General features: G+C 45.0%; 11 protein-coding genes across 11 annotated transcripts; 6 read left to right on the top strand and 5 right to left on the bottom strand.

The window, feature by feature from the left end:
• Positions 1-53: 53 nt before the first annotated feature.
• On the bottom strand, positions 54-1,879 carry VTP01DRAFT_10343 (uncharacterized protein; the record flags this gene model as incomplete). Its single annotated transcript, XM_069378695.1, has 4 exons — positions 54-1,019; positions 1,081-1,226; positions 1,285-1,728; positions 1,783-1,879. The coding sequence occupies 4 exons, from the start codon at positions 1,877-1,879 to the stop codon at positions 54-56; spliced, it is 1,653 nt and encodes a 550-aa protein (XP_069239768.1).
• An 853-nt stretch (positions 1,880-2,732) lies between these two features.
• Positions 2,733-4,839, top strand: VTP01DRAFT_10342 (uncharacterized protein; the record flags this gene model as incomplete). Its single annotated transcript, XM_069378694.1, has 7 exons — positions 2,733-3,399; positions 3,537-3,608; positions 3,676-3,878; positions 3,939-4,219; positions 4,278-4,339; positions 4,396-4,648; positions 4,710-4,839. The coding sequence occupies 7 exons, from the start codon at positions 2,733-2,735 to the stop codon at positions 4,837-4,839; spliced, it is 1,668 nt and encodes a 555-aa protein (XP_069239767.1).
• A 222-nt stretch (positions 4,840-5,061) lies between these two features.
• VTP01DRAFT_10341 (40S ribosomal protein eS19) lies at positions 5,062-5,694 on the top strand (the record flags this gene model as incomplete). Its single annotated transcript, XM_069378693.1, has 4 exons — positions 5,062-5,101; positions 5,173-5,307; positions 5,370-5,553; positions 5,619-5,694. 4 exons carry the CDS (start codon positions 5,062-5,064, stop codon positions 5,692-5,694), a joined length of 435 nt encoding a protein of 144 aa, XP_069239766.1.
• A 231-nt stretch (positions 5,695-5,925) lies between these two features.
• Positions 5,926-7,733, bottom strand: VTP01DRAFT_10340 (uncharacterized protein; the record flags this gene model as incomplete). The annotated part of the gene is made up of 9 exons (XM_069378692.1): positions 5,926-6,333; positions 6,400-6,492; positions 6,557-6,613; positions 6,682-6,890; positions 6,959-7,087; positions 7,156-7,183; positions 7,286-7,317; positions 7,390-7,498; positions 7,569-7,733. The coding sequence occupies 9 exons, from the start codon at positions 7,731-7,733 to the stop codon at positions 5,926-5,928; spliced, it is 1,230 nt and encodes a 409-aa protein (XP_069239765.1).
• A 3,571-nt stretch (positions 7,734-11,304) lies between these two features.
• VTP01DRAFT_10339 (uncharacterized protein) lies at positions 11,305-11,981 on the bottom strand (the record flags this gene model as incomplete). Its single annotated transcript, XM_069378690.1, has 3 exons — positions 11,305-11,541; positions 11,610-11,702; positions 11,940-11,981. The coding sequence occupies 3 exons, from the start codon at positions 11,979-11,981 to the stop codon at positions 11,305-11,307; spliced, it is 372 nt and encodes a 123-aa protein (XP_069239764.1).
• Positions 11,982-14,296: 2,315 nt separating this feature from the next.
• VTP01DRAFT_10338 (uncharacterized protein) lies at positions 14,297-16,250 on the top strand (the record flags this gene model as incomplete). Its single annotated transcript, XM_069378689.1, has 11 exons — positions 14,297-14,481; positions 14,610-14,680; positions 14,738-14,826; positions 14,890-15,171; positions 15,227-15,405; positions 15,467-15,530; positions 15,605-15,760; positions 15,829-15,866; positions 15,927-16,080; positions 16,127-16,166; positions 16,231-16,250. 11 exons carry the CDS (start codon positions 14,297-14,299, stop codon positions 16,248-16,250), a joined length of 1,278 nt encoding a protein of 425 aa, XP_069239763.1.
• Positions 16,251-16,437: 187 nt separating this feature from the next.
• Positions 16,438-17,407, top strand: VTP01DRAFT_10337 (uncharacterized protein; the record flags this gene model as incomplete). Its single annotated transcript, XM_069378688.1, has 5 exons — positions 16,438-16,552; positions 16,613-16,706; positions 16,777-16,907; positions 16,987-17,157; positions 17,223-17,407. The coding sequence occupies 5 exons, from the start codon at positions 16,438-16,440 to the stop codon at positions 17,405-17,407; spliced, it is 696 nt and encodes a 231-aa protein (XP_069239762.1).
• Positions 17,408-17,452: 45 nt separating this feature from the next.
• On the bottom strand, positions 17,453-17,956 carry VTP01DRAFT_10336 (uncharacterized protein; the record flags this gene model as incomplete). The annotated part of the gene is made up of 4 exons (XM_069378687.1): positions 17,453-17,538; positions 17,614-17,727; positions 17,798-17,838; positions 17,907-17,956. The coding sequence occupies 4 exons, from the start codon at positions 17,954-17,956 to the stop codon at positions 17,453-17,455; spliced, it is 291 nt and encodes a 96-aa protein (XP_069239761.1).
• A 315-nt stretch (positions 17,957-18,271) lies between these two features.
• VTP01DRAFT_10335 (uncharacterized protein) lies at positions 18,272-18,989 on the bottom strand (the record flags this gene model as incomplete). The annotated part of the gene is made up of 5 exons (XM_069378686.1): positions 18,272-18,408; positions 18,481-18,601; positions 18,662-18,769; positions 18,844-18,861; positions 18,939-18,989. 5 exons carry the CDS (start codon positions 18,987-18,989, stop codon positions 18,272-18,274), a joined length of 435 nt encoding a protein of 144 aa, XP_069239760.1.
• A 544-nt stretch (positions 18,990-19,533) lies between these two features.
• Positions 19,534-20,727, top strand: VTP01DRAFT_10334 (uncharacterized protein; the record flags this gene model as incomplete). Its single annotated transcript, XM_069378685.1, has 1 exon — positions 19,534-20,727. One exon carries the CDS (start codon positions 19,534-19,536, stop codon positions 20,725-20,727), a length of 1,194 nt encoding a protein of 397 aa, XP_069239759.1.
• A 1,847-nt stretch (positions 20,728-22,574) lies between these two features.
• VTP01DRAFT_10333 (uncharacterized protein) lies at positions 22,575-24,352 on the top strand (the record flags this gene model as incomplete). The annotated part of the gene is made up of 7 exons (XM_069378684.1): positions 22,575-22,671; positions 22,739-22,895; positions 22,949-23,260; positions 23,320-23,530; positions 23,598-23,821; positions 23,877-24,110; positions 24,172-24,352. The coding sequence occupies 7 exons, from the start codon at positions 22,575-22,577 to the stop codon at positions 24,350-24,352; spliced, it is 1,416 nt and encodes a 471-aa protein (XP_069239758.1).
• Positions 24,353-24,472: the final 120 nt, after the last annotated feature.

Raw genomic sequence — 24,472 nt, 5'->3', positions numbered from 1 at the left:
ATGAACAGAAAAAGAAAAGAGTTTTATAAATAAATTTACACAACAATTTTCTTTTAGCATCGCTCAATATCCTGTTTTCTTTTTCGTTCATCAAAACTCGGGAGCTCCTCGAGTGGAGTATCCTGGATGGTCCTGCTGGACACCATCTTGTCTGGCGTGCTTGGAGGTCTTGGATGGACGGCCGGCGACGGCGGCAACCGCTCGTTCTCGATATCCGATTCCTTTGCTTCCTCAAACGACGTGATAGCGTTCCTAATACCCTCCGATCCAAGCGCCAGCGTGCCTGCCGGCAGCCGATTAGTACCCGACAAGTGCTTGAGTTCGTGCACGAGCTCTGCATTTTCTCGCAGCACAGAGAAAGCACGGGACATTTTGCCAATAGCGCGGATCTTGCTCTGAATGATATGTCGGCGATGAGGCTCCCAGTCGCCTGAAGAAGGCCGGCGACGGTGAGCAGCGGTTGGAGGAATACGCGGCGACGACGTCGTTGCTGCGATGGCAGCCGTCTTGTCTTCATCGGGCAAGGCATCCTGCAACTCTTCTCTTGTGCAGATATTGAGGAGAGCAAGCAGCATGGTTGTGATCTTTTCGCCGACAAACGGTAAGCTCCAGTCGAAAACGTTCATGAAATTGGGCAGCCAATACGGATGCGGCGACGCATTGAATTGGCGAATATTCAGAACATTGTTGTCGTACCGGAGCACAGCTGCCTTGTTGTTGTACACGTCAATGTAGTTGGGTGCTGAAAAGATGGTCATCAGTGCAGGAAATCCTGTCGACTTGTTTTTGCGATACATCCGGTATCCGTTCGCCTGCGCCTCGTGCGCTCGGATGATTGAAAGCAGCTTGTTCTTGTCCAAAAAGTGGCACGCAGCCTTGTAACTGAAAAAGTACGAGCAGCCTCGCACCGTGTTGTGATCGAATTTTGGATGGTGCTCAGCATCGAAATCATCGAATGGATCGGCCCACAGCAAGTCGCACATTAATCCACTCGTAGGCGTTTCTCTGAACCGGTCAATCTACAATTAAAAAAGATGAGCATGAATGGAAAATATCTTTTACTTCGAAATTTAAACTTACCTCATCAATGTCCTTGAGTGTCTTGAGTTCGGGCGAAATGCCGCCGTGCATGCATAAAAACTGGTCGTTGACAACAGCTGCCAATGGTAAACTATCAAAGCACGCGGTAGCAGCATCGTATACTCGAATGGAATATTTGTGTTCACCTAATAGAAGCTAGTTCAGTTTCATCTATTTGTTGTTGTTGTTCTAAAACATACATACATTCCATTTTAAATGTAAAATAATCCGTCAAATGGCGACATTCATGGTTTCCGCGCAGCAAGAAGAACGAGTTTGGGTACCAGAGCTTGATGGCCCACATGTACAGCAAGACCTCGATGGAAAAGTAGCCTCGATCGACGTAATCGCCCAGGAATAAATATCGCGTGTTTTCGGGGTCGCCGCCTACATCGAACAGTTTTAGCATGTCGTAAAACTGCCCATGGATATCGCCGCAGATGGTGATGGGTGCAGGGATGCGCAGCAGTGTCGGTTCTCCACGTAAAAGATCTTGCACCGAGTTTAATATTTGCAGCGCTTGGTGCTCTGCAAGCCGACCTTCCTTTGTGAAATGCTCCTTGAGAAACTGCAGGTTGGGACACCTTGGTCTCTCCTTTGACCACAACTCGTCGTCTGTTGGTATTTTTGCTTGCGGTGCTTCGACGTCTATTTGCAATCGTTATACAATGAAGAAATAAACGATAACAATATATTATTTACCTGTATTGATGCGCTCTTGTGTATTCACGACCGTCCCATTCTCCATGCGGTACTGGGAAAGGTCTAACTTCATTCGTGGTGGTGCCGGTGCCGTCATGATCGATCGATGTATAACAGGGAAAGAAGAAAGTGTGTGTGTGTAAGAGAGGGTAATGCACCCAGGCGGAAAAATGGTCGTTTGCCTGAGCAAGCCTGAAACCGCCGCCCGCCCCCTCCCCCGGCCGCTGGACGAATTGCTGCATGAATCAATATGTCATCGTCGCGAAAAATCGATATATTACTGCTACTTCTTGCCATCTGAATTACCACCCTATGTTTAATCGAAAAGATGCAGTATTTGCGCTGCCCATCATCGTTTTCCCATCAGGGTGGCAATCATACTACCAATGCAAGGTAGACCAAACAATACGCCCGCACCCCCCCCCCACATTGCAGGTCTGTGCTCCGATGCCTCACACACAGACCATTATTTTTAGGCAACTTTGTGTGGCATGTGAGGCTTACATATTAGTCAATGGTTGTGGAGAGCTTAGTGCATTTTACAACAAATGTGATGGTTGCTATGCAGTGGATGCGGTATAACTGTGCTAATCGCTCTGTCGCTTCGAGTTAAAAGGTTACCTAGATATAGAAGCAACAACAAGCATCAATTTCTCAGCATGGGTTATAGCCGCTGCTCTTCGAGTATCATATCATTTCTGTCAATTTTGTTCCAGACAGGCTGTTTTGAGAATGAGATGTATATGCGCCCGTATGCAACGATGAATAGTGATTTGAAAGGAAATCATGTCCACTTGCTTGTCTGAAAGGTCCCCAGAAGCCCGTCATCTTTTTTACCATAAAAAATGAACTCTGATGAATCACATGCCTAATTAAAATGGCTAGACAACGACAACAGACTTTCCTCTTTCCTTGATTTCCCGTTTCCATTCATTTAAATCTAAAGTTCAATGAGCTCGTCATTGTCAGCACCAGAGCCTCCTGTCGTTTACCGCGCCTTCCGCGTCGCCTTTCGCACACTGTCTCACCTATTCTTTCGCGAGATTCAAACTACCGGCATCCATAACGTTCCTTCCTGTGGTCCCTGCATATTCATCGTCGGTCCTCACGCAAACCAGTTTACGGATGGTATGGTATTTCTGAGCCGAAACCCTCGGCACTCGTACGTTTTGATGGCGCGTGTCTCTTATGACAGGCCGCTTATTGGCCACGTCGGCAAGATCCTGAGTGCTATCCCTGTAGTCCGACCGCAGGACATTGTCCATCCCGGCACAGGCTTGATATCGTACGATCCATCGTCTGATCCGTTTACGCTGCATGGTCACGGTACTTGTTTCACTCGTGAGCTCGCACCACGCGATTTCATCATTTTCGGCCGCGGATACAAGGGGCACGTTGCTCAGGTGCTGTCTGACACCAGTCTTGTTCTCACTCATCCTATCCCTATTCCGGAGGCAGCAGCAAATGGTTCTACAATGACTTCTTTTCGCATCGCACCGCACGTCGACCAGACACCCGTCTACCGCGAAGTGCACGAGTATCTGGAGAAAGGCGAATGTATCACCGTGTTTCCCGAAGGCGGTAGTCATGATCGGCCAGAGATGCTGCCCCTCAAAGGTAAACAAACAAGGCAAGAAGAAGATCGTCGCAATCAATATAGAATAAATGATATTATTCTTGCCCAAAAAAAGATCTTGTCTTTTCTTTCCCTTGATCTTGCATCTTTTTTGCTCATCATTTTCACTTTGATTTAGCTGGATTCGCTGTCATGGCGCTCGGGGCGATGGCAGAATACCCTGGTTTGGATATCAAGATTGTACCTGTAGGCAAGTCGTTGGCCATTACAGCGGCTTTTATGTATAACTGAAAAAGACGATATGATATTGTACGCAGGCTTAAATTATTTCCACCCTCACATGTTCCGTTCCCGCGCAGTCGTATCGTTTGCACCACCGTTATCCATCGACAAGGAAGACGTTGAAAAGTTCAAGAGAGGAGGCCGGGACAAGAGGGACGCAGTGACACATGTTATGGATATCAGCGACGAAGCCTTCAAGACTGTGACGATCAATGCTCCCGATTACGATACCCTCATGGTATGTTTCCCGTTACATAACTCTTTGTTGCTGGCTGGTAGATTAAATACCAATACATAGATTATTAAAGCGGCTAGAAGATTGTATCAACCTTCCAAGATAACGCTACAACAGGTCGTGCAACTAAACCGAAACTTTGCGTCTGCGTGGACGCAACTCAAAGATGATCCAGAACTGCAAGCTTTAACGCGCAAAGTGAAACTGTACAGTGATACGCTGACATTCTTCGGCATCAAGGACCATCAAGTGTACAAGCTGGATATTACGCCAATGCGTGCGCTTTCCTTGCTAATTCGTCGCTTGTTCAAGCTATCTATCCTGGGCAGTCTGGGTGCACCTGCGTAAGTACTAGAGCGAAAACTTTACGCTTACCGTTGAACTGAATTACACATTGAGTAGCTTAATTATGAACCTACCCTTAATCTGGATAACTCAAGTCATCAGTAAAAAGAAACAGCGAGGTAAGAGAGAAAGAAAAGCGAAATGTCGACCACAGCTAAATATATTTATCCATTAGAGGCGCTGGCTGGATCGCTTGTCAAAATTGCCGGCACAGACGTACTGGCAACCTGGAAAATCATTGTCGCTACCATCGTTGCACCGCTGCTGTACGGATTGTATGCGCTGTTGTATCTCGTGCATATGGCAAGGAAACGTCCGGACCTGACATTGACAAAGAAACTGCAAAGAGCAGCCATCGCCTGGGCAATACAGCCCATTCTCAACTATGCACTGATGCGCCTTGGAGACACCGGTCTTGATATCTACAGGTAAGGACGGCTGGTGCTTCCAACAAGGTTTTGAACTCACCATTCAATGTATTTATCGCAGATCCATCAAGCCGTTGTTCTTGGCACTGCGCAACCCAGAAGTCGGCCGGTTGCTGCGTGTCATGCGAACAGACCTATCAAAGGATGTCACTGCCTTTGTCAATAAGAATTCATCAAAATTTCTTGTCTAACAGTAGAGTTTACAAATAAGTTTATTACTATTTATTATTATAATTATTATTTACCATGATCACTTTTGTAAGTAAAAATGCACACAATTTTCTTTCTGGCTGGGTATCAAGTGGCCGACGAGCGAAAAAATTTTGGCATCCCAAATCAGTAAACCCGCCCTTCTCTCCTTCTCTTTCTCGCTCGCAGTTGCACACGCACACACACTCGCTTGCTCGCTCAACATGGCCGGTGGTATCACTGTCAAGGACGTTAACGCTCACGGTAATTCACGCTTATAGTGCGAGTGTAATAAACGCATTCAGTTTGTTCCTGAACATTCAACCGGATACCAGAATTCATCAAGGCCTACGCTGCCTACTTGAAGCGCACTGGCAAGCTCGAAGTCCCCAAGTGGGTCGACATTGTAAAGACCGGTACCTACAAGGAATTGGCTCCCTACGACCCCGACTGGTACTTCATTCGTGCCGGTAAGCTCGCTGCATACTGCCATTGCTGTTGAATGTTAAAATTTAAACGTTCATACGTTTAGCCTCTGTCGCCCGCCACATTTACATTCGCAAGAGCGTTGGTGTCGGTGCTCTCTGCAAGGTCCATGGTGGCCGCGTCAACCGTGGCACTCGCCCCTCCCACCACGTTGACGGTTCCGCTTCCGTCAACCGCAAGGTTCTCCAGTCCCTCGAGAAGATTGGTGTCTTGGAAAAGGACAAGAAGGGGTAAATAATCATCACTACTCTGGATTGTATTTATACATTGCAGTTTACTGACTAGTTTTAAAAAGTGGCCGCCGCATCACTCAAGACGGTCAGAGAGATTTGGACCGTATTGCCATGACTCTCGTCGAGGACGAAGAGTAAAGATCCCGCGCGCTCAAGAACTGTAAATACATATTGGTGCCGATTTCTTGTCTTTTTTTCTTTCGTTTTACAAATAAGAAAGCATTTACAAGCTGAAGCCCGCCGTGGACCTCAGCAGACGCAAGTATTTACTCGGTAGCTTTATGTATACGGTATACAACGCAGCTGTCTGTACATACATGATTGTATAGAATGTCGTCGGGAGGAGAGAAGGAAGAGTGGGAAGATGGCTTAACGGTGCGCGAGAGTGGATGTTGATGCGGCAGCAAGGTTGCGAGATGGAGCAGTATAGTATGATTGTTCATGTACTACTCTCCTGTCCGCATACGTTCCATGTTCGCGTAATAAAAAGGTCGTTAGCGGGCGACCCATCACGGAGGAGCTGCTCGGGCTCGCGTGCTCCAACGGTAAATGGTGGTACTGCTGCTTATTCTGCCACGAGTTTTCTCCTCCTTGGCTTCGATTGACAGGAGAAGAATAAGTCTGTGCGTTCGAAATACTAGCGTTTCCGTGTGCATATTGGTATCCGGTACGTGCTGCCAGACCGGTGCTTTGTGTTTTCGCTGTTGTCGCGAAATGACGTGAATCTGCTTCCGTCGTTTTCTCTACGTGGCCATGCGACGGGGAGGAACGTGGCCTCTGAAATATAATTGCAAGATTAACGTTGTCATTTCAATCGTGAGTTTAGCAAACGTTCTAGCATACCGGTGGACGATCCGCTGCTCGTGTCATATCATTGAATATCATGTATGTGATGTACGCATGCATTGCGTTCCTCTTAATTCTTGGATCATGTTTCTGCGTGGAAAAAAGTAGCGAATGTAAGATGGGGCATGGCAAAGTTTAGTTTCTTTGTTCTTACCATGGAAACGTAATGCCGCGGCATCGTGATAGTATCGGTCGTGCGTTTTGAACGCTGCTATATATGCAGGAAACGTCAGTGGCACCAAGCCAGATATACTGTTTCTCCGTGTTGCATATACGTACATGGTTACCGCCACTGGGCCGACGCCGAAGATATTCGTCTCCACCATTTTTCCAATGATCGCTGCTCACTGACTGTGTGGGTTTATCATCTTGATCATCAGATAGCTGTTCATAGTTATAGCTGACAGGCTTTCTCCTAGTTCGAAGACTGTGACTACTACCCGAGTAGCTCCTGGCTCTCAAGGGTGTTGGAGGAGGAGGAGAGGAACCTAAATATAGACGTATTTTTTAATGGAAAGCCAAGATGCAGCGCATGGTAAGAATTCAATTAATGTACCTGATTTGCGCATTCTAGCGTCAACATCAGCTGTGCGCCCGTCGATGGCAGCTGCAGCTGCAGCTAACAGCATGATGGGATCCGACGCTAATTCGTTGTCGTTGTCGCCGCCATGATCTCTCGATATATCTTATGTTACATCCGCGTGAGTATATTTCTTCTCCCTGCTTGCAAGAGGTCTGTCCCACACACAATACCTGATCTTTCACGCTGTTTTGTGTATTGCTAAAAGGGAAAACAAGCAATTTAGAATAAAAAAAGATGGCATTGCGGTTTCACACGCGGCGCTGATGCGGCATGTGGCAAAATATAGATCAGCAGACTCACCCGCGTCAATGCAGAAGAGGAAGATGGGCCGCCTAAAACCGTTCCTGAATAAGAGAAATATATATACATGCACACGCCCCGGTTTTGTCCGATTGCCAACGTACCGCCTACCAAGTTGCTTATTGACATTGACGACGACGATTGCTGGCTACTGTTGTTATTGCTGCTAACGGAAGGATACGTTCTTGTCTTTTCCGGTTCCATTGTGTCACGCTGAGATAACTCGCCGTCGTCGTTAGGAAACTAGATCCGCCCAACATTGTTGAGAAATACACGTATTTACCTTGTTGCCGTGAACTCGAGTAGTTTCATGATTCGCCAACGAGATCAAGATGGAGCTGGCCTCAGCGTCGATCTTGTCAAGAGTAGAGTAGCCGGTGACAGCACTGGAGGAAGGAGGATGGTGGACCCGAGCAGCAGCAGCAGGACTGTACTCTTGTGTCAACATTGCGGCCGTAACAGACAGAAAGAAAGAAAGGAAGTTGCGCGAGAGAAAAGGTGTGCGAGTGAGTGAAAGAGAAGGGGAAGTGAGGAGAGACAGAAGAGAAAGTTGGGGGAGAGTGGAACACTGCTGCTTGAAAAGGGATCGTGCACTGGGTAGCACAGAAAACGCTGCTTGTCAAATGAATGTATGTACATACGCAAAACGCAAACTGATAAAAAAGTATGTAGCAGACAACCTTCTTCGTCAGTTTTGAAATGCATATATGCGCCCGCCGCTTGTATCTTTTGACGGCACCAAAAGATGTGTGCCCCTGGCTCACTTCTACTTGCACTGACAGATAGATGAACACGTAATAAAGTTTACACAAGATTATACATATATCCTTTATCGATATACATCTAATGCTAGTACAATTTATGCCACTTGTACACATTCAGCGAGATCTCTTGACGTAAAGACAACGTTCCTTTTTGCGCTTCGCGGCAACAAATGATTGGGAATGATCTCTACCTGTCATGCGGCTCTGTAAAGTAACACAGATGACGTGTGAATATCACAAAAGTTGATGTCTTTGAATGTGTATGCAGTAGACAAAGGTTAGGCGATTGACAACCTTTTGCAGCGAAGGGTTCCCTCTCTCTCCTTTCGGGGACACCAGACCAGAAACCTGTCTTGTTTCAGGATGTCTCACGTGGGTGATATAACTAATCTGCTCATATGTATTTACATACATAGAATACTCTTACAGCGTCCCGTTTCTCGACGGTATTACATCATCAGCTGATCTCGTCTTGGACTTGCGTTCCTCCAAGCGAAAAAGGGCATGTATAGATACCTGTGGGACGACCGTACTACTGGGTTTTCCCAAATTATTTGCGCTGTGAAAAACACTAGTAAAAAGTTATAGTTTGCGTTGCATGTTCAATAACAATTTCTTCTGGCAGCATTGCTCTTGCTTCTTTATCGTCGAAGGGCTGCGCCGTGGTGTGCCTGCCATCAATGCTTGTTCCGCCCTTCTCCCTGCTTCCTGTCTTCCGCTTAGGAACATGCTCGGTGGAAATATTCTGTCAGCTGCTCTGCCAATCGCTGCTGCGTGGATCGCTTTGGTCCCGTCGTTAAAACGGTAGTGCTATGCGCAACTGCAGCTCCTGGGACGTTGAACTGTGGGATGTCTTCCTACGCCGGGGATCCGTACTGGATAATTCTAATATTATCCTGGGGCCTGCAGGTAGAACCTGAAGGTTGGAAGGTACGTGATCATTTATATCTTTAAACTTTCTGCGTGTACAACCTTACGATGACCGAGTAGATTGCGCAATATCTCCAATGGCTTCTCCAAGTTCCTCATACTTTTTCCAACTTTAAGTATAAAAACTTTCGATTGGTTGTCGTTTAACCATCGCATTTGTACGAGGAACGCCTCGACACCAAGGATGACAGGCTTTTTTTAGGAATTAATTGCGCCGCCTCCTCTTTGATGATTCCTAGATACATCGTTGGCTTCACTATCAACATGGATTGAACGGCATTAATCTTTTGTTTCAGGAACTCGCAGCAAGACAGTTGCAGGAGAAAAATGAATAATCAATAATAAAAGTTATAATCACGAAGGCTAGTGTATGTAAAATAAGGTTGGCACTTGGCACAGAGATCAACGTGGGCTTGACATGCGGATAAGCCGTTGGGACCATATGCTTGTAGATAATCCCTCAGTTCTTGGAATCCGGGTGGTAAATTAAGACACTAACACAAAGCTATATGACTTTACATACTATTCCGGATATTTCCAAACGAAAGCAATTAGATAATGAACTTACTATAGTCATTTAGTACTTCCAAAAATGATGGCTATGCCAGAAGACTATGATGTTCCCAATTCTTGCATAATTTTTGGTCATATACATATAATAAGTTCATCAACAGAACGAAGTTATCTTTCAAAGCTCCCATACAAGATAAGCAATGTAGGGACTACTCATAAACTACAATCAATTCTTCTGATCCCTAAAAACGTAAGAGCTTGCGTAATCTGCTATGAAACATAGTGTTCATTTTCTTTCACCTTGTTCTTCGGATCTCTTTTTACATGATTGTATCAGCACTGTATCTGCTCTACTGTTATGTATATTCTACAAACTATTGGCCTAAAAGTGAAAAGGGCATTTGTATATGTCTGGGCTAAACGCTCATCAAAGAGGAGGAACAGGAAGATACAGGTACCACCACACAGGACCCCAGTCCAGTTTTAATCCGCAGACTCATGGGATATGTACCGTGCAATAGTATTCAGAGATTGTAACGGCACAAGGCATAAAACCAAAAGGAATAGACTCTGTCCTCGGTATGAGAAGAAAGGTATAGATTTTTATTAAATTTGATACGTACGTAAATTCATGTCTGGCATTCATAGAATCTAAACGTAAACGGCGGAACGAGCCAGATGATCCAGACGCAAAGCGTGAAAAAAGAAAGGACGGTTGCAGAGAGATAGGACGAACCAGAACCCACGAATCGTGGTAAGCTCTAGTCCAGTCTGCAGCTCTTGCGGAGGAAGTGGCCATAACAGCGCCAGATCAACCAGTTGGCCGAACCAGCCTACATATGTCACTCAAAGACAAAATGAAGCAAGTTCTTGGCACGAAACAAGAAGAAATTTACACTGCAGATTGCCTTTGATGCGATAGTTCGCCAAGAATACCACGACACCCTACAAGAAGGATCAGACAACTTTGCATATTCGTTCGAGAGGTTGTAGTCCGAGCGCAGATATTCGTAAATGCATACGTAATTGCCCATGCAAACGAAGGCATACTCACATATATCTATTCCCAAGCATTTTAGTACAGCATATGCCAGCTCGTGATGGGGAAGTATGTCAACAACACCAACCCAAACATGACTCAGAATATCAAACCATTATGGGACGCATTTTCGCTCGCCTATCCAGAGGCAGTTTACAATTGCAATATCAATGGCTACTGGTGACAAACTTCTGTATATACTGCCTACAGGCAGCAGCTCCAGCTCGTATAGTGCCGTGATGGCATTTTCGTCACAACTATTGACTCGTAATTATAGCGACTTCCAAAAGCAAAAGCTACAATCATTGTTTGTAAATTCCTGTGGCCCATAATGACCGGCGGCACGCCTGAATGGCCATCAGACGAAGTTGACATAGTATCCAGTGATATTGTTGGCGCCATCCAGGACTTGCAGCAATACATCTTTGTTGTCAAATTCTCCGGGCTATTTTACACCAGCGTTACACTACATATTGCAGACGATAACGGCTGCACATGAGCAACGCGAGCTACAAGAAGCAGCATCCACATTAATTAACCTCAGCGTTAACAAGCTACCAACGAGAAAAAAAAAAATACTGGAAAAAGCGTTGAATGAGAAGATGCGAGTTTTTTCCCTTTATCAATAAAAGTTTGTAGTACAGTGTTCCAATATCGTATACGGCATTATCCATTACGAAGTAATGGATCTTCATTTGCGAATACTTATCCATCTCATCCATCATAGCCTTCAGAAAGCTGAGGTGATGCATTGTGGCAGCTCATGCGCTCGATTATTCAGCATAACCTCTGCACTTTCTCTTGATCGGAGGCTGTGGATGTCTCAGGCCGCGTTTAATGAGATTGCACCCAAGATGGTGGTTGTATTTGCTCGTGTTGTGGGCACTGTAACTGTTCCAGGGGAGCCTCTCTTTGACCAGGACACTCCGCTTCATGTTTACGTGGAAGGCAGACTCATCAAAGAAGACGCTCTCTTCGCTATTCCTGTCCACAGGCTGAAACAGGGCCTTCTTGAGTGACAGGTTACACTGCATCCTCACGACTTCAAACCTTTGAAGCATTCGCTCCATCAACTTACCACGGCAGCCGAAAGATCCTCATCAATGCACTCCGAAATGACCTTCTTGTGTTCCTCGCCGAGGATATGCGGGTGACCATTCTTCTTACGCTTCTTAAAAAGATGCTGTTCGGATCGTCCTCACACTGCTTGGCCCACTCAGACATTTCTTAAACAACAGTTTGAAAAATCTGGCCTTATTCTGGTCCATGTGGAGCGTGTACACTCGCTTGACAGGCGCTTCTCTCATATGAACGTCTACATCCTTCTTTGCGTCTTTGGTTTGCATGACATTTGACTCGCGGTCCTCTCGCGAGGCATATCGTGTAAATACTGTGTGTACGAACTTACCGTTTCAAGAGCATACTGCTCCCCGTTAACGACATAGTCCATGGGCTCGAGTCTGCCATGCTCATCGACGACAGCGCTTTGCCCATTTTCATAGCAAAAACTGAACGCTCATCTGGCGATGTGATACCTTGAACGTACGGTGTGTGCTATGAAGGAGGAAAGCTGGGCCGGAAAACGCTTAACGTACTTATATACTTCTCGATATGCTAAGCTTTACGCGACCAGATCTTCTGGATATGCGATATCTGCTTTGTCAGCGGATGAGATCTATTTCTGGGAGAACGCGACATGAATTTTCAGTGGGAGGCAGCATTATTTTCTGCAAAAAGCGTATGCATGCGGCAATCCTGTGTTATTCACATCCATGCAGGGTTTGCTGGATACATGTTCTTCATCAAACAAGTCGATGATTTGTTTGTTGTCAAGTGAATTGGCACCATCAAGATACCTCGATACATCGAAGACATTGGAGATATTCAGTCGGCCTTGAATCTGCTTTTCTTCTGGAAAAAACATTGCTTGGAACTGCAATGCATCGTGGTACCCGCCGTCTGCCGAAAGATTGAACAACAGCGTATGTCTGATTTGCTGGGCACTGCTATACCGAAGAGACTACCAAGCCCCGAGACTTTCTTTACGGCTTCACGGAAAAGGAGAAAATCAGCAGACGATACAGAAGACAGTGAGGAGGTTGACCTGTATTACTACTGATCATATTGATTTCACACATGATCTGTTCAAATTTTCAAATGAAACAAAGAGCAAGGCTGATAATTACGAAGTGGAAAGAGTGGTTGAATGGTTGGCTCTAACTGATATCAAGACATTTTGATCATGAAGGCAGCGCAGTATGTAACTTGGCAACTATTGCTTCTTCACTCCTGCAACGTGGTAAGCGACCACGGTTTTGACGCAAAAAAGTTTTCTGGATTGCTACTCAATCAGCTTCACAAGAGTACATTTTTCCGCCTTGTTATGAGAAGCCAAATCACTTACGGACGGAACCCTCATTTAGTATCTCTTATCGATGCTGGATGCTATCCGACTCATTTCCTCGCGTCGGGTCGGTGATGTGAGGGCGGAACTCGTCTATTGTCCGCCAGTCGGTTGGTTCCACCCTCTGCCTCGGTGCCCAGTTGACAAGTCCTACATGCTGATGAGTAAGGGCCCGCCTGTTATCCGCCGGTTGCTCGCAATCGGTCCACGAACAGGTTCGCACTTTACCTCAGTGGAGAGTGGATATCCTGCAGTATGTCAACCGTATTGCCTCCATCTACGTGACGTTGTGCGTTCCCGAGATGCAATGATATATTTATGACAAAGCTTTGTTGTCTAGCGCGTCGTGCTGCGCTTGGTCCATCCCAACGGTCAAACGACCCAGATGCAGTTCATTGAATAAGAATAAATTATTGGATTACGCAACAAGTATTATTCTTTCTTGCGAGTCTGCTAAGAACTTGGAAAAAGTTTTGCAATGTCAGATACAGTAAGCTAGTTGGATGCGATGCATGATTCTCTTCAGCCATTATTTTGAAATGTGCTCATGTAATCTGCTTTTTTTTTTCCAGCAAAAAATGGCTCCTGTCGATGATAGCATCTATATACTGACGCCGTACCTGGCCGGTTGCTTCTTGATGCGTACGCTTTAATCTTTCATACAAATCATAGCCTACTGAAGGCGTTGCTACAGTAGATAAGTCAAAATAGATGTTGCCCATCGGTTGAAATTTTACTTGAAGCAAAAGCGTGAAAACCGTGTGATCGTCATCAAGCTTTGCATATCGCTCCATTGATCCACTCGTCGTTTGGCTGTCGAATATGGGAGATTGACAGCTGCGCACCCTTCTTGATGGACATGCCTTTGTTTTCTTGCAGGAACATGAGTAGCTTGGCAAACTTCTCGTCGTTTCTGGTGCGGTATGGACCATGAGTCTTCCCGAGGGTGCATCGTCGCTGGTAGACTCAATGTGCTGCTTCTCCTTTTGCTCTTTCACCTCTCGCTTGTCCTCCTGTTGAATCTTTGATGAACCTTCCCAGTCCACGTAAGTTTGAATCAGGATAGTTCGTTGACGAGCGTCTTCCTTAATAAACAGAGAAAGTATGATAGAAACGAAGAAAGGTCATCAATCGACATGCTTATATATAAATTTCTTGATCCTAAAGCCAGCTTCTTTCAACGCCTTCTTGGCGACTTGGTCATCAGACTTTTTGTCTTGACTCCTTTGGAGACTGGTGGCCCATTTTCGTTGAGTCTGATCAAATTCAACTTCTAGCACTGCTGTACAGCACTCAATTCATTCCTCAACTGGTGGTGGCAAAGTCCGAACAAGCAATTGATTCTTTCTTGCAAGTTTGACATGGCAACCTGCATTCTGCCGTTCGTACGCTCATGTGGCCAGCGTGCGGCATTCTCGATTTCAACAGCTGTATGCGCAAAAAAGTCCAAGCGTAAAGCTGACACTCCTGCTGCAGCCGAGAAGCCTCTCCTGGGTCGACCTTCGAATAATCTCAAAATGGGCGTTGTTGGTCTTCCAAATATAGGGTAGCGTTTCCAGGGCAACGAGTGCATTTTAATTTTTTCCGTGTCTTTTGTTGAAAGGGAGGAGTGGGAATATTGCTGATCTAGTAGTATTCTAAATCATCGAACGTACACTTAAATGTGTATAATAGCAAATCTTCTCTGTTCAATGCATTGACAAGCAGCAGTGTGCCTGCAGAGAACTACCCATTTTGTACCATCGGTAGGGTTGCAATCCATAAGATATTGAGGCAAATGGCTTATATTATTTTTACCAAAGATCCATCGGAAGCGCGTGTCCATGTACCTGATTCTCGGTTCGATTGGTTGTGCAATGTCTACAAGCCAAAGAAACAAACCCCGGCGCATGTAAGATCATTGTATCGCTGCAAAGAGAAGAGAAAAAGAGTGATAAATCAAAAGTTTGTTTAGCTAACTGTGCTCGACATTGCCGGTTTGGTCCGCGGAGCTGCGCAAGGTGCCGGCCTAGGCAACGCATTTCTCTCCAACGTAGCATCAGTGGATGCGATCTACCACCTAGTGCGAGTGTTTGAAAACGATGATATCACACACGTGGAAGACACTGTCGATCCGTTGCGAGATCTGGATATTATCCAGGATGAATTACGACTCAAGGACGAAGAAATGCTTGAACGCCACATCAACGATCTCAGCAGAGCTGCCAAGCAAGTGGCTAGCAAAAAGGACCAATTGGTACGAAGTAACGTCCCCCATTGTACCAACAATATTTTTTATTAATCAATTGCAGGCAGTGGTAGAAAAAGTAGCAAACTTTATGGCAAAAGGCAATGATGTGAGAAAGGGTGACTGGAATGCAGCCGAAGTCGATGTGATCAACTCTTTGCATCTACTGACGGCCAAGCCTGTCGTGTATCTTTGCAACATGAGTGAGGATGATTATTTGAACGATCCTTCGAGCAATCCATGGTAATAAGAACCGGTAAACAAAGAGAGAAACAAAGCATTAATTGAGTATTTGATGATGCAGGATACCAAAAATCAAGGAATGGGTCGACACAAATAACAAGGGCGATCTTGTTATCCCTCTGTCCGTTTCATTTGAATCAAAGGCAAGTTAACGCTATCGTGGTCGAATTAATGGTAATATTTAACTCGAAGAAAACAGCTTGCAGATATGCCGCGAGAAGAAGCTGATGCTCTTTTAGAGCAGGTCGGTGCTTCTTCGCAGCTGCCGCACATCATCTTGGCTGGCTACAAATCTTTGGGCTTGATTCACTACTTTACTGCTGGTTCAGACGAAGTTCGAGCATGGACTGTGAGGGTAAGACCGATTTTCAGCTGAAGCAGCAATGGGGGAAAAGTTTTGGTAACGATGCGCCTTTTGGATAGAACTCTATAAAAGCCCCGCAAGCAGCAGGCATCATCCAGTAAGCTATTAGCTCGGTTTTGGGTTTTTATTATCCCTTGTCACTGATCACCCCACAAAGTACTGATTTTGAGCGAGGATTCATATCGGCTGAAGTCATGAAATTTGCAGACCTACAAGAACTTGGCAACGAAGCAAACGTTCGTTCGTCTGGAAAGTATCTTGCAAAAGGACGAGACTACGTTGTCGAAGATGGTGATATCATGTACTTTAAGGTAAATCATATCAATAATTTATCATCTTTTGCATCTATATACTCAGAATATCTCTTCTCTTCCTATCCGTTATCCGCAGTTCAATGGTAAGTTCGTTATTCTTGTTGTGATCGCTTGCAAAGACAGGAGTCTAAACATTGTTTCAATTAGTCACTGGAAAGAAGAAATAATATTCTTGATTAATCTCTTGGTTACAGCAAAGAAAGAAAAAGTGTTGTAATATATCTAGACAATGATAATAATAACAATAGACTGTCAAATATGAATCCCTTTTGTTTAGCACCTTGTTGGTCACTATTGAATGAAATTGGGACCCGCCAAAGGAAACTGGTCTGGTTCTTTCCTGCTTGCGTAACGATGGATACTACTGCTTCAAACGATACAAACGCACAGCAGCAACAGCAGCCACAACCAGAAACTCCTGATCGCCAGATCAAAGTCCTAATTCCACCTTCTACAGCGCAACCAATCGGTAGATGCAACGCACCACCGGACGACGACAAGATGTGGAGAACTGACGTCCCTTGAATAGGTGACCTTCCAGAGTCCTTTTACAAGCTCGATTCCAATGAAGTCAAGAGTTTGTACCAGTCGCACGTTGCACGGCGAGAAAAGCTCGAAAACAGGTAACGTAATATGCAATTCGATTCAATTGGGCGTGTGTGAATATACACTAATGCATATATTACTACGTAGTCCCTTGAAGACAAAAAAAATGCGCAATGCTGAGGAACAGGAACGCATGAAAAAATACCCAAAAGCGACCATCCGCGTGCGATTCCCTGACAGATTATTACTTCAAGCAGTGTTTCAGTCAAAAGAAACCGGTAATTGCCTCAAGATATTTGTGGAAAAAAATGATGCGAGAGTGAGAATAGAATATTAACCAGAACTTTCTCTCACTAGTCGGCGACCTGTACGATTTTGTGCGGTCGACATTGGAGATGCCAGATAAAAAGTTCTTGCTCTGCCTGCCGCCTCGCATCAAACTCACCGACCCGCTTCAAACGCTGTACAAGGCAGGATTGGCTCCAGCATCGAACGTAACTTTTGTTTGGATCGATAAAGTGGACAAAGGTAAAAAACGAATGTCCTCCCTCCCCGGTGTATAATCCAAAGCTGACTTTTCCTTACGTACGCAGGCGCACCGATCCTGACTCAAGCTTATCGTGATATGGCCGAGCCGATGTCCAGCCCTACACCCTCTCCACCACTTCTCACCACAACGTCTTCAAATGCAAGTACATCCTCTGGCACGTCGTCATCCAAAAAAACTGCTGGCAACGTTCCAAAATGGCTGCAAAAAGGTCTTTTCAACAAGAAATAATAAAGCTGCAAACGGAATTGTATTGTTGTTGTCGTTGTTTTGTCTCTATGAGTTGCTAGTGCGGAAACCTCGCACCTTGTTTTCTTTGATGGTCTTGATGTACAAATCGGCCAAGTCGCGGCAGTTTTGGTCTATAAAAAGTCGCGTTTTGAGTTTTCTTCTTTGGCTGTCTAACGCTCTCACGTTGCCCAAAAGAGTATACATACAGTGGTTGACACCTTCAGTTCGGTAGCATTCGTCCAACTTTTCCTTAATGATACGGGCCTCCATAGCCTTGACCCAGTCGTCACGAATCTTTTGGGCGCGTGCTGCGTACACGGCTGCAAAAAAAATAATGTTAACAACGGTCGAATGCAAAACCCATGAACTCAGTCCCTTTCTTTCACTCACCTTTGTGATCTTTAGGATCGACCTCTTCGAGCGTGGGCACTCTACAGACCTGGTGCGTCAGGAATTGCTCTTTCGGAATTTGTGTTCCCCTAAATTATACGCTGCATACCGCTCGAACTTTTGATGTTGCGGGTACTCCCAATCGGCTTCGGCGGCCATATTCAAGGTTAAAACGATGTTTGTGAGGGGATGTATTGAACGACCGGCAAAATTTGTGATGTCACGGAGTTTTTGCGCCAAAATGTACCCCGCCCACGCCTCCACACGCACTGCCCTCAACTAAGGTATATGGTTTCTTGTTACATGTATGCACTGATGTTTATATCTAATGCACATAACATATTGTATTGATAACCAGATACATTTTGGTTGTTGTCGAAAAAATGTAACTTTGTTCTTTGAAGTCTAGTAAGATATTATAAAAAGTTCGGTTATTGCTGCTGTTGTCACAGTGAAATTTGTAGCAGTGGCATGTCAGGAGGACGTCGCTTTTTGGTGCAGATCTATCAGACGTCGCAAGCCCAAGAGCCATGAGCCGTGTTTATCGTACTCTGTGGTCATCAATTTTGTGTGTATTTCTGCTGCCTTTTCCCACTCCTTTGCCTGCAGAGCTGATACAGAAACAGAAGAGTAATAATCAGATCATCCCATCGTTTTGCAGAAAAATGAGCGGTGGTGCTTACCATGACTCAACCCAGATAACGAGTGAAGAACATGCTGGGAGATCTGTTCTTCTCTCAATTCTTTCAGCATCCCGTTGATCCTCTGCGTCGTATCCGCTAACACACGTTTGTTAGGCCCTGACTGCAAAGAAACGATCAGTCAAGATTATAGTGTGAGTATGTCATTTATCACGAAACTCACAGTGATCTTTGCTTGACACTGGTCCAGGATAGCTGTCAAAGTATCTGCGACATCTTTTGTTTCCATTTCCGCGGTGCCACTATTCGCATCTTTTGATTTTTCAAAAATCTAAAGTGGGGTAGACGAGGAAGTTGGTAAGAAAATGCTTATTCAACGTTGCTACCGCCGCTGTTGTGCTTTACCGTCTGCGGTGGATCGTTCTATACGTGTGACGATGGTAACAAATCGTCTGTGAATAGCAAGCTCAAAAATGCGAAGCCAAGTAGCGTGAGATTACCCAGTGGTTTTCTATAATCGCGTTTCGAAAATCGGTTGTTGGCTTCGTCATGGGCCACCTTCTTGTTTCTGTAATAAGAACGGGAACAAGAATGTTGCCCTGTGCAACGCTGATCGGCCTGAATCTAGCGGGGCTTTGAAATCCCCGCGACCAGAGATTGTCACCAGCAAGCATTTGACAGGTCATATGCTTGGAGACGACTATTATGTAATCTACTTTCGACAATCAGTTTCTGCCAATATATAGCCTGTCCAAAACTTGTATTTAACAATATGTAGTGTGATACATATCGTTACATACAGTAAGTTCAGATATGCAAAGTGGCAAAAGTTGAACCAAACTGTTCTAACAAAGACGAACAAAAATGCTATGCACTTTCTCATAAATTTGTATCTAAATGGTTTATTTGAGTGGTATTCTTGTATGTAATCTTAGGCACAGACAACAATCTATATTCCAATTAGAATATATACTATGCCTGTAAGAGAAATAACGATCGCTCCATTTAGGAACGTACCGAAGGGGAGCGCACCCATCAACTGCATGTTCCAGCCACACAGTTTTAATTTCTTTTATTACTTTAGCTTACACATCCATGAGCCTCAGGGCAATTGCAAAATCATGGAGGCTGATTAGACAAAAGTTGAAAGCTGAACCGTACGGTGATCTTACCCGGAAAGAGATCGTGGAACGACTCGCTCGGTTGGAATCACGACATAGCAACGAGGCACAAGCAGCGGTGTACGTAGAGGAGCGTCGTCGTCCATATGATTTTTCTCAAGTCCAGCAGCAGCGAGTTGCATTCAAGGTTGCGTACCTCGGCTGGGACTATTACGGCTTTACGTCTTCCCACAAAGAGGATGAATTCCCTTCCGTTCAGGGCAAGTTGGTGGAAGCATTGAGAAAATGTAAACTGATACAAGACCTTTCGACATGCGAGTTTTCTCTGTGCGGACGAACGGACACTGGCGTGAGTGGATTGGGCCAGGTCATTGCGCTTAACGTGCGTCGCAGCTCCAATAACAACAATGAACTGCCGTACCTTGCGATGCTAAACAGGCAACTGCCTGATGACATCCGAGTTTGGGCGTGGGCACCTGTGCCTCCAGAATTCAACGCACGATTCGCTTGCCAGTCTCGAACATACCATTACTACATACCAACGGATGGATTGGATCTTGAAGCAATGCAGCAAGCGGCAAAGCATTTCCTCGGCCACCAAGATTTTCGGCATTTTTGCAAGTTTAATCCTGCCAAAAACGTCAAGGACTATCGTCGCACGATCTACGCTGCGGATATCCGACCAGTCACTTCAACGTTTGGTCGAATCGAGGTCACTGGAAGTGCTTTCCTGTGGCATCAAGTTAGATGTATGGTCTCTATATTGCTTCTGGTTGGCCAGAGACTCGAAAAACCCGAGATCGTCAAGGACTTGTTGGATGTGGACCAGATTACGGGCAAGCCCCAGTACCCACTGGCTAGTCCGCATCCGTTAGTACTGCACGGCTGCGCATACGATAACATCGATTGGCGAGTGGAAGAAACAACGAGTGGTACGCGCGACCACTGGCGCGCCCGATGGAGTGAACAAATGACAAGAGCGCTTCTGTTTGAGAACTTTGCAAACGCCCTGGAAGATAAGAAATCTGAAAAGGTTACAAAGATATTTTTGGGCGCTGCTAAAGAGATTTGGACAAAGGATTACGTGCCCTTGCTCGAAAGACAACGCGCCGAACCAAATTCTGTAAAGCAAGAAAAGTATCTCTCGAGAAAAGGCGGGGTCAAATAAATGTTTTCCACTTAAAATTCGCGACCAGACAAAGTAGTATTTTTTGGACATCCAGTAGATATTAATTGATGGACATGGCACAGGGATACAATCTTCCTGGAATTGCCTTGTTGTTGGATCAAGAAAAGGCATATGACCGCATACACCTTCAGTATCTTCAAGCTTGTTTACGGCTGTTCGGTTTTCCCGACTCCTTGGTCTTTTCTTTCAAACCCAACTCCACGTTAATATCAATGGACATCTGTCAGCGCCCTGCGTACAACAACGAGGACTACGACAAGGCGACATTTTATCGCCAATACTGTCCAATCTTTGTTTAGAACCGTTGCTTCAAACTATTCAAGCATCCCCGCGTATCTTAAGGCTTTCAGTTCCAACACAACTCTCCTCTCAATCGACCGAACACGAGCCAACACCACCGGCACCTGTAACAAAACTAATGGGCTACGCCGATGATGTCTTAGTCTTTCTCACTCAACCACACGAACTTCGAACGCTTCTTATAATACTGGATCTATATGGCCGCGCTTCCAATGCCCGGCTAAGAAAAAGCGGAGAAATCAATCTTTGTTTCGGAAACGCAGTACGATCCAAAGGTTGTAGCAGGCAATCAAGTAAACTTCCTTATCTTTGCTTGTCGTAAGGCGAGGAGAATCCAATCTTTTGACTGTAAACTGCATGGTTGGTGCCCCCATGATAATACGTATTTGTTTTGAGTCAGGTACAGAATCTGTTTAGAAAAGTCTCTGAAGGACTTTAAGCCATGGACTTTCAGACGTGTAACTGAAGATCAATGAATATTGCAATAAGTTTATGGTATTTTTATTATTGAGATACGTGGTTAAGCTGCGGAGCGATGCTTTTCAGTATATCTACCGCAGGTTCCAGAAGCGATGGAGAGCTTCCTTTTAAATTCTTAACCATTCTTCAAGTGGTCTTCTCCAAGATATTGAATAGACTTCAAAGTTACTAGACGGCAAACTGGTTTGTTTTCTACGGAGGAAGTGACTTCTTTTCAGGAGACATCATCTTTTTTTTGAAACAGTGCTGGACACAGACGACCGTTAAACAGGCTTTAAATACGGAAGAGCAGAATTTTTCTCGTATTCTCTTCCTCTTCAACTTTTTTGCTACTTTCGGTAGATGTGTTATCTTGATAAGTGACCCGTAATTACCTACAATACAGATGATTTATCATTTACTCATATCATCTGGTTTGTATAGCTTAATACAAAATACAAGACCATTGAAGCCGCGAGCCAGTCTCGTTCCATTCCTTCGTTCGCATCTGCCTCCTCTTGTCTCTCTCGTTCGCCTCCCTTGGCCGCTCTTGATTCTATTTCCTTCTCTCGTCTTGCTCTTCGCTTTCCTCTCGGCCACCTTTTTTTCCCTTCTCCTCAAATTTGCTACTTTGCTTTGTCCTATCTCGCGGTATCAAAAACCGCTGACATATACAGTTCAGCTGGTGAGTACATTACAGTTATATCGAATTTAAATCAGCATGACTGACGGAGAGGAAACATTGGTGCTGCCGAGATGCTGACTGCGACAACTGCAACATGGGTTTGCTCACGATGGTACGTACTTAAAGGACACAGCTATTCAAATATCTAATACTAACTATCCATTTTCTTTTTGCAGTGACCAAACTTAGTTGTACTTGTCGTTAATTAGCATCTTTGGTACCGCAAATCTTTCCTCAAAATAAAGTAGTTGCGTTGAAACTGCTCCAACGATTGTTTGCTGCATAATATCAGGGCGGTTTGGATCTTCGGACCTGATCTACGCTGCTGCATTTGGCAGGAAATCGTGCATGCAACAAAGCCACTTTCAAGCCAGCCTTTACTATGCCAAAAGAATCTCGATTGAAACCTTCACAAATCGCAAAGAGCAAGCAGCAAGATGGCGAGCTGATACCACCACCTCCAGACCGTCCACAGCAATGTACAGTGCAAATTTGGAGCCATTTAGAGGCGATTCCGTTTGGTGTGCTTAGACCAAAGAAATATAGGTCACTTTTGGGTAGCGCGGAAGCGAAGATACTGCAGCTTGCCCGCGAAAAGAACCAACAAATATTGTGGCGAGCACTTGCACCTGCAGCAGCAAGAAGAAAACAGCAACAGCCCTACCGACAAGAAGCGGGTACCTTGTCCGTACGACCCCTCACAGTAGGTATCCACCCTCGTAAGATATTTTAGAACAATTATTGAATCGACAACAGTACAGTGTATGAAAAGGATCTCGAGAACCACATGAAAACTCGATGCAACTCTAGGCCGAGGGATCCAGAGGCATACTATTCTCTCAATATCAACTGCACCGTACCGTTATCTGAGGAAGAAATCGAGTTCCAAAAGAACATTCATTCGCACAAGAAACTCCATTCGCAGCCGTGGATTGCTCGCGTGCAGCTTGGACAACTGCCCAAGGCTGAACTTGACGAGTTGATCGCCAAAGTTACCACCGCCTATGATCAGGAAAATCCGCAGATCGAGAAAACAATCCTCACGCAGGAAGCAGTTGAGCGCAGAAGGTTGGTTGGATGTGATTTTAGAGATAGGAAGAAAGGGGATCCTCAATAAGCAAATTTAGGTCTGCGTTGAAGCAGACAAAGCACTTGGATCAGCAATCTTCGCTTCTAGGCCACATGGAAAAGGCAAACATGCTGAGCGATTCTTCAGCGTGCTTCATTGAATTTGGTGCTGGCAAAGGTGAATTGTCAGAATACGTCAAATCGGCAGTCCAGGAAAAAGATGGTGAGGCGACGTACGTTCTGGTTGATCGCAAAACTGTTAGAAACAAGGTTGGATATTGCAGATTTACTTACAGCTGTGGGGACTATTCGATTAACATCCCTGATTTTCCACCAGTCAGACAGCGTTCTGCTCGGGCTGTCCAAAACGAAATCGACTGTGCAACGTGTGACAATAGACATCAAGGACTTGGAGCTGTCAAAAGTTCAGGCTTTGACAACTGAGGATGGTAAACGAAAAAAGGTCGTTGCGTTCTCGAAGCACTTGTGCGGCAGTGCCACCGATATTACTCTTAAATGTATTATGAATTACGTTGAAGAACAAACAAAAGCAGGCAATAGGTAAATGAAATAGCTACTGGCTTTTTTTGCAACAATTTACTAAATTTTCTTTCAGCAATCCGATTGCTGGAATAATTATCGCGCTTTGCTGCCACCAGCTATGCCGCTATGAAATGTATCCCAACACAAAGTTCTTGGAAAAGCATCGACTTGATTCTAAAAACTTTGCACGTCTCTGCAAAATGAGCAGCTGGGCAATTTGTGGTCGACGAAACGCTGCTGGCAGCACAGACTCTGACGATCATGCACAAAGTGCAGTCCAAGAAGAAGAGGACAAGGACGAGACTACGTAAGTACCTACATAAACAAGCACTATCCATATTCTTTGCTCACAAGAAACCATCTGATAGTAATCACTATTCTGGATTAAACCACAAGGAGAGAGAGGCTATCGGATACAAATGCAAGAGATTTTTGGATATTGGACGAATGCGGTATTTGGAAGAACATAACTTCAAAGTAGATCTGGTATACTACGTAGATCCTGCCACTAGTCTTGAAAATTGTGCATTGATAGCCGTTCCAAAATAAAACATAAATTGTGATAATAAGAGTAGAACAACTACAGGATTTTTCCTAATAATTTGCGCTTATGGAGACATTGTTTTGCCCTGTGCTCTTACTGATTTTGCGCCAATAGCAGCCCACTTT

The sequence above is a fragment of the Rhizomucor pusillus genome, assembly GCF_041956525.1.
Source record: "Rhizomucor pusillus strain CBS 183.67 unplaced genomic scaffold VTP01scaffold_8, whole genome shotgun sequence".
Classification (NCBI taxonomy): domain Eukaryota; kingdom Fungi; phylum Mucoromycota; class Mucoromycetes; order Mucorales; family Lichtheimiaceae; genus Rhizomucor; species Rhizomucor pusillus.
This window is presented reverse-complemented; position numbering and strand designations above follow the sequence as displayed.